The sequence below is a fragment of the Python bivittatus genome, unplaced genomic scaffold (assembly GCF_059951505.1).
Source record: "Python bivittatus isolate LINGU-HERP-01145 unplaced genomic scaffold, Pbiv_v1 ctg000100_np1212, whole genome shotgun sequence".
In the NCBI taxonomy this organism is placed as follows: domain Eukaryota; kingdom Metazoa; phylum Chordata; class Lepidosauria; order Squamata; family Pythonidae; genus Python; species Python bivittatus.
Genome location: NW_028277038.1, coordinates 5,631,888 through 5,640,141, shown reverse-complemented (window position 1 = coordinate 5,640,141; position 8,254 = coordinate 5,631,888). Strand labels below are relative to the sequence as shown.

Below are 8,254 nucleotides of genomic sequence, written 5' to 3'. Positions count from 1 at the left end.
AGGCACAAATTACCAGGCTCAGATTATCCTACTTCGGACACATGATCCAAAGATGTGTCTCTGGAGAAATGTATAATGCTGGGAAAGGTGGAAGGAAAAAGAAGAGGATGACCAGCAGCAAGGGGGATGGACTCAGATACAGCAGTGATGGGTGCACCATTGGAAGACCTGAAGGACCAGGTTGGAGATAGATCATCATGGAGAAAAATCTATCTGTGTGATTGAAGGCACATAATCACTCACTCAGTTGGTCAATGGAAAGACCCAGCTCTCTGGAGAAGGCTGTGATGTTGGGAAGGGTGGAAGGAAAGAGAAGAAGAGGACAACCAGCAGCCAGGGAGATGGACTCAGTTACAGTGGCAGTGAGTGCACCATTGGGAAACCTGAAGGACCAGTGTAAGAAGAAAATCAAGCCCACTCCCCCACCATACTGTCTTCCCACCATAGTTTTCCTCCCTCAAACAAGGCAGAAGGGTTAAAATTTACAGTTAGAATGGGCTCACCTAAAAGATTAAAATGTGGCAGGGAGAGTTAACATTCCTTGAACATAGCCGAGATTAGCATACCAATCAAGCAGCGCTAGTTGAACAAATATCTCTGCTCAACAGGATGCCAAATTGCAGGAAACCACAATTCAGTGGGGTGCCTGACTTCAGAGCACTCCCTCTGGGAACTCCAGCCAAGTGCGATTTCGAAGAATTCCTAGAGGGTGACAGAACAAAGCAGGCCTTCTCTATATAAAGGGCTCCCAGGGAAATCAAAGGCGGGGTTGCCTTCCCACAGCTGATTCTGTGCGTTGTGCTCTGGGAAGTAAAACTTTACCTCTGTTTCAAGCAATAGCCTGTGCATTTTTATTCATGGCTTGGAATGATCTTGGTAAGATTTCTTTCCAACACCAGGTTAGGGACAGATCTGTTATGGAGAAAATCTCTGGTCGCTAGGAGTCGAAAATGACTTGATGGCACGTCGTCATCAGTCTTTAAGGTAACTCACCAGGATCTGAAACTGGACCAAAAAAACTAAAGGAACAGTAAAAGTGATCTGCTTCTCACCTCCAGAAGCCAACTTATAAAAGACACAAGTGCTACAGATTGGATTTAAAAGACTGAACACTCGCACGAGATGGAAAGGATGAAAAGGCACCCTAGATACTCACCAGCCCCACACGTCCAATGGAAAACTTTAGAAAGTCCATTCAAATTTATTTTAAAAATGCAATCCATGCTCACACTATTTTTTCCACCGCTGTGAATATAGACCGTTAATATAGAGCAGTTAGTCTCCTTGCTTTGTCTAAGATTTCAACCACTACCTTACTCTTTATTCTTCTGGCCTAAGGCAGAAAAATCACTCGTACGCCTCCCTCCTTTTCAAGTCTATCTCACATGATGCGTCCTTTTCATTTGTTTCTGTCCTAACTCCCTTTTCTTTGCAGAACTGCCTAGACAAAATACAGGAGCCTTGTAGTCTCTTTTCCAGCTAACAAAATATATTAAGCTTTCACAAGCTGTAGTTTAGATCATCAAATGCCTAGATTTTTGCCACCACAGACTAACGTGGCTCTCCTCTTATATAGTTAAAATACACAAGGGACACTTTTTTTTTTTATGAAAAATAGTTTATTGCACAAAACCTTTCAAGAATGTTTAGTGTATCTTAGGTTTTTCTTATATTAACATGCTCTGTTTTTAAAGCACAATTATTAATCTTTAATCAAATGCAACTAACTCTTCCTTTGGAACACTCAATCAAACATGTTATGAAAATGACTTTTTTTTTCTTATCGATATAATTTGACAACAGTTTGCTGGGAACAAGAAAAATGTGAGAACATGATATGCATCAGATGTTCTTTTTGGTAAAAAGGAAAGAATACTCTGTGCACAGCTATACTTGCAGGAAGGATTCCTATGACTAAGAATCTCATATTCTGCTGCGTTAAATTTTCCCATTCCAAAGGTAAGCATTCTGTATTTTCAAGCGAGGGGGGAAAAATGCTACTTTAAAATAGATCCTAATTATAAATGGAATGGCTTGACCAGCATTCACTTTTTAAATTAAGGCAACCTTCCACCTTGCTTTTAGTATACCTCTGTCCCTCAAAAAGTCAGTGACATAATTTGATTTGTAAAGATTATGTCTATCATTAATGCTCCCTTGCTACTTAATACAGCTGCTTACCAAAAAAAAAAAAAAAATTTACAGTTCTGATTCTGAGATCGAGAAGAATCAGCTCTCCCAAAGTATCCTGCAAGTCTGGGTCCCTCTGGGGAAGACTTTTTGCTTCAAAAATGTTTCCTGGTAATGAAACGGCAGAACGAAACTGACGGCACACAAGGAGAAGGAAGAACTGAGTTCACAGAACGCACAAGTCTCTAAATCACTTAGAAGACCATAAGGTGAATTAACATGCAGCACATTGTTGCACTGAAGAAACGTCTCCATTTTTAAAAATTGCTGTTAACACTAAAAGATTTAAGCCCTCAGAAGAATCCTCCGCTAATATACAGAGAAACACTGAAACCTTATGTAGCTCTACCTTCCAGGGATGAATAAACCCTGTTTATTCATGTTTTTAAAAATGCAATAACCATAAAGGCTCTATTGCTTATTGTGAAGGTTTCTTTAAAAAAAAAGCAGCATGCTCAAAGGGACCAGTCTGAAGGATTCAGCAGATCCGCTTGGCTGGTCTGAAAGCGCAGGAGGAGCACCCTCCCCTCTCTCGGTTTCTTAAAGAATGAATTAAATGACAGTGCTTTTAAAAAGAGAGAATGACAGCATATATTTTCTGGGATGAAATTTATTGGGTTGGGGTGCTTACGATTCTCCAGACCTACAAGACCCACTTCTTTCCTGGTCCAAATGACAAGTCATGGGAAATATAAATAAGACGGGCTGGAAAAGGGAAACAGGAGAAGCGAAAGAGAAATGGATTTTTCATTAAGTAAAAATACAATGGGGTCTATTCCTGTCCCTTCCCCCCTCCCAAGATATACAGAAATTGTCAAAGAGGTGCATTAAAAAATCTGATTTACTGTTTTAAAATATGTACATAGCATTCAGCTGTGACTGTTAATAGGACGCTGAGAAAAGTCTTCATGGGTAAACCAAAATTGTGAAACGAAAACAGCTAAGCAGAACAGCAAATTTTGGAAGTGATTATATGCATATTATTCATGACATAATATTAACTTTGGTGTTTAAATACTACAGTATTTCTTGCTTAAGTTAGCAGATACATAAGCTTCACAGATATGAGCAGCAAAAAAAACCCTACTATTTACTGTATAAAACCAACATTATAATAAAAGTTATCACATGTCTAGATTGACCCATAAAACTGTCAAGATTTTGTCTTGATAACTCTGGATTAGTCTTACCAAATAATTAACTCTAACTGAGATTCCTCCCTCTCAAATTTAAAAAGCTTTACATTTAAAAAGTACCTTTCCTTCATGTATTAGATGAAAAAACCAAAATGCCTCACAGGAGATTCCGAATCATTGTTTATAATATTACAAATATTAGAACTCAGGTTGAAAAAAGAGATGGACAATCAAAGCATCCATATAAAGCCTATTTTGAAAAAACAGAATACCCAGAGAAAAGGTGTCTCGGCTTTGACAGGAAAATCAGAGTGACATTTCTACATATTATCTGGAAAAACAACCTTCCACATTCAATCAATCCGTACCACTCAAAGGTTTCTTTGGTCAAACTGTTGAAACGGAAGTTTAATTTACAGATTGTGTCCTCCTCAATAGTCTAAGATTTTCAGTCACACTGAAAATAGCAGTCCTGCTTCTGAATTTCCCCCATTATGCTTAGCAGAATCATCATCGAGTTATTTAAGCGTTAGACTTAAACGTTAGACTTAGGGTTAGCCCCGCTTACAAAATGGGACCCAGTTCTCCTAAGGAAGCTAAGATCACAGTACCTCCTACATTTGTGACATCCATTCACTCTTCATTTCATTTTCCAGGATATCCTACAGTGCAATTAAGTTAAAATCCTGTGCTTTGACACGGAGCCCAAAAGGTAGAATGGCTCTGAATGTCAATTGTTGAGAAATGATTAAAAAAAAAAAAAAACTAAGGCTGTTGTTTCAACCTATTAATTATAAATGAAGATGTATTTGCAAAGGCTACATGAAATCTGGGCTTCTGGTTAGGCATTAGGAGGAAGAAATGGGGGGGGGAATTAAAGCTAAGAAACAGGGATTTTATAAGCAGTGTAGAACATTTATCTTTGAAAGATACAATAAGTAAATTAAATTTCTAAAAAGTTCTGGTTTTAGGGCCAGCTTTCTTAGGCCCACACACACAAAATGTTTTCAGAACACCAACCTTAGAAAGTAACCTTAGAAAGACAAAAATAAAAACCAACCCTCGTGATTTGTAATCCACAGAAGAATCCATATATATATAAGATGCTCCAGAACAGAGCAACATCACACACAATTCTGCACTGCAGATGTCTGCAAAGACAAACAACAAAAATGTGCAAACAGCATCTGTCAGTAGGGGAATCAAAATGTTTTACTGGGCCAACTTATGTGCTTGGAAGCCAACTCAACTGATGCCATGGAAACTGTTTCAAAGAGGGTGATTTTGAGATGTGCATTCCTCCAGAAATTACTGATTTGTAGTTAGGTTACTTGCTTTGTTGGCGCATGGATCGAAGATGTGATTATAACAATAATACTGGATTTTGCTGAATAATCTATCCATCAATGAGCATCAAAATCTGAAGCAGACCAAAACGTCACCAAACTAGTTTAGCAAATTTTAAAAAGTGAAAACTGAAATGCGGCCTGTTTTTTCTCCTCTCCACAGCCATAATAATTCGAGTTTGTTGTCAAGGGCTTAATATAGCAAACCTCCCATCCTTTTCCCTGGCTCCAGCCCATCCTCTCTCTCTCTCTGCTCAAGTACAACGAACAAAAGTCTGATAAAGCCATTGCCTTCGAAGATTTTTCCGTTACTAAAACAAACCGTAGGCGAAGGACTCTAAAGTGTGTGTTTAAGAACAAAATATAAATAGGGTTTTGATAAATACTTTTTTTTACATACTTAAAAGCAGTTTTGATGGAAATCAGTGGGCCCCTGGATCACTGGCTCAGCTCTTTCTTGACATCCGTGCTTGGCTTGTGTTCCTGAAGGTCTACATGGGGAAGATTCTCATTGGCTAATAGAGTTACAGAGAGATTGGAAGTAAGGTCCGTTAACTGCCCTTCGATCTGCGTCCATGAAGACATAGATTCATGGACTGTTATCGTATGCTCTTCCATTTGACGCTGAAGGCTGTCCATCTCTTGCCTTTCAGAAGGAAAAGAAACGGGAGAGAAACAGGATGGCTGTTTAAGAAGAATCCTGCTGGACCGTCTGATCCCATTTCCCAGGAAAAATCAGGTGCTTCTGGAAGATCACCAGGATCAGGAAGATAGCACCCCACCTCCAACCCCTGGTTAGAGCAATTTGATGCCCGTGGGGTGTATGAACATGTCAACCCTCAAAACAGCATTCATGACCCCCAAATTAATTTAGGAAAAAAAACCACTAGTGTACTAAAAAAATGGCAGAAATCTTATACGAAGAGACTCTGGCAAGAACATCAAAATATAGTCAGTTTGCCAAAATGTCACTGAGGGGGCAATCTCGGGAGATTTTAGCAAACTGGGAGAGGGGCATTTACAGCATGATTTGAGGTTATTTCTTTCTGGGTGGCTTTTTGTTTTGGGGTGTGGCCATTTCTTAATGTTTATTATAGCTAGGAGTTGAAAAACACAGAAAGCCTGACTCACCGGAGTTGCTGGAGACAGCTGTTGAGGTTTCTCAATGGCTCTTTGCTCACAGCTGATGGGGGCTTCAACAGCTCTTCCAGCAAAGCTGCAGGGACAGGACAATCCGGAACCTTTACTGGTGTCACAGGATTTGATGAGCTGGTCTCTCCCTTGAGTTTTTTCTTTTCAAAAGAAATCACGCAAAAGATTGTAAGCGACAAACTTACTTAACATTCATATTTAACAGTGGGAAACCTGGGGTCTTAAGTCTTGCTCTCCATTGATCAGGGCCTCCTAAGGTCCAGAGAACCACAATATTAAGTACTGGACTGGTACAACCAAGGGATCCCAAATGAAAAGCAAGGCAGAAGTCCCATTCTGCACAGCTGCTAAAACAGAAAAGCATCTTCCAAATCAAAACTGCTGGGTTGTAGGTTTGGGATCAAGTGCTAACAACAAAGCTGTGGTATGAAAACTGAGGAATAATCCATATTTCATGGTCCCTTTAGATACCTTTTTCATTTTTCCATGCTTCAAATCCAGCTTCAGCTGCTGGTTCTGTTGTAGCAGAGTTTTTATGCTGTTTTTCAGTTCCGTCACTTTTGCTTGAAGCGTGAACTTATCCTTCTGAGTTATGGACAAATCATCCCGAACCATCTCCAATTCCGTCTTGATATTCTACAAGGAGGAATGATACCCAAGTAACAGTGTATCTGCATTAAGCAATGATTTATGCAAAAATAAGGCTAGTTTGACCACATGTCTACTCAGAAGTTCACATACTTGTATAAGGCATCGTTTGTCTCCACCAGGATGTGTTGACTAAACCACAACTGGGTTGACACAACACACTAAGCAGTAAGCAGCGGTTTTCAACTATAATAGCTGGCTTCATACAATATGCAGAAATCAAGGCCAAATGAACCATGTATTAGCTCAGTGCGACACATGAAACTTGCTGCAGAATTTTCACCGCCAAGATAGCGATTCTAGGACAGCAGCCTTAGATAAGTCTGAAACAGAATCTGAATTCAAGTCTGGAACATTTCTTACCTTATTTTTATTAATTCAGAATCATATTTTGCCTCTAATTCTCTCAAACAGAACAAGAATGACCTGCCTGGGTATGTGAAACAGCTGTAGAAATCCAATGAAAATACCTGCAGAACTAACTGCACGCCTTCCAACTCCTTCTGACTGCGTTGTTCAGTCAAATCCAGCTGTTGCTTCAGGGCTTGGAGTTCTCTCTCTTTCTGCTCAACTTCCCATTTGAGGTCTTCCACCTGCAAGGACAAACAGAGCCAACTCAAAACCAGGGTTTGCAGCACAGAATTCTTACAGTCTGTCCTGCAGGAAGGCAAGCTCCTGACATTCCCCCACAGCCTTGGGGCGGGATCAGCAGCACAAGAGCGTAGGCTTTCATTTGCTGCCAAGCAAAGTACATTCCAAATGGGACCTTCCTTTCCATTCAACCATCCACGAAGAATCCCAATGATGAGCACAACTGCCCAAGAATTTGAATCATCCCTCTACGAATCTTGGGTCAAAACCAACGAAGATCTCTCTCACCAAGAATTACTTTCAACCTTTGGGGGAGTGCCAACTGAGCCAAGAGCCATTACTCCATTTTGGGGCAGCCAGATCTACCATTTTATTACATATTGTATGGGGCAGAGCAAACAAAATCCCCGCGTTCAGATTCCAAGTACTGATGGGATAGAATAGGAAATTCAGAACAAAATGCTTAACGATTGTCTTTTCCCCACTTCAGTTAAAAACCCAAACATGTACTCTTTACACCTAAAAGGCAACACTTAATAATTCTGAGTTGAGACTTCAACTCCCAGAATTCTTCTGTGTTGGTTTCCCAACTCTGATATTCCTTCTTAGAATACTCTGAGCATCTGCACTGCTCAGATTGCAGCTGCACCGTAGACTCTTCCCAGATTCGGAGTAGAACTTTTTTTTCATTCAACCCAATTTCCTTTTCATTGGAGATGGTCTCCTTTTACCGTGTTCCTTCAGTGCTTTGCTACTGCGCATGTCAACAACAAATGCACATCAAGAGGAAGGGAATGGCCAAGAGCACGTTTTCACCTCTTGGTTTTCTACAGGTTGCTTGCCAAGTTGCTCATCCAGCTGCTTCTGCAGAAGTTGAAGCTGAGACCGAGCATCTACAAGCTCTTGCTGGATCTGAGATATTTCCTCTGAGTGCTTCCCGTCTTCTGCCCTAGAATAGAGAGAGACTCCAATCACCTTGAGAATGCCAATGCTCTCAGAAACTATAGACCCGTATCATTATTGAATAATGACTACAAGTTGTTGATGACGATTCTGGCGGATAGACTGCAAATCATTTTGCAAGAATTTATTCATGAGGATCAACGTGGGTTTTTACCTAAAAGACAGTTAAAGGACAATCTTGGAAATGTGCTGGATGTTTTACAAAATGACGTACCGCTGGCGTATGTC

At 40.2% G+C, this 8,254-nt stretch overlaps 1 protein-coding gene across 3 annotated transcripts in view; it reads right to left on the bottom strand.

Moving 5' to 3' along the window:
* Positions 1-492: 492 nt before the first annotated feature.
* Positions 493-8,254, bottom strand: part of GOLGA3 (golgin A3) — a 28,507-nt gene continuing 20,745 nt past the window's right edge. For all 3 annotated transcript variants that reach the window (XM_088135326.1, XM_088135327.1, XM_088135328.1), the window contains 5 exons: positions 7,880-8,012; positions 6,943-7,065; positions 6,296-6,460; positions 5,804-5,964; positions 493-5,318 (listed from right to left, as the gene is read on the bottom strand). In XM_088135326.1, the coding sequence (XP_087991452.1) occupies positions 5,111-5,318; positions 5,804-5,964; positions 6,296-6,460; positions 6,943-7,065; positions 7,880-8,012 (790 nt within the window). In that variant the 3' untranslated portion in view covers positions 493-5,110. The remainder of the gene's footprint in view (positions 5,319-5,803; positions 5,965-6,295; positions 6,461-6,942; positions 7,066-7,879; positions 8,013-8,254) is intronic.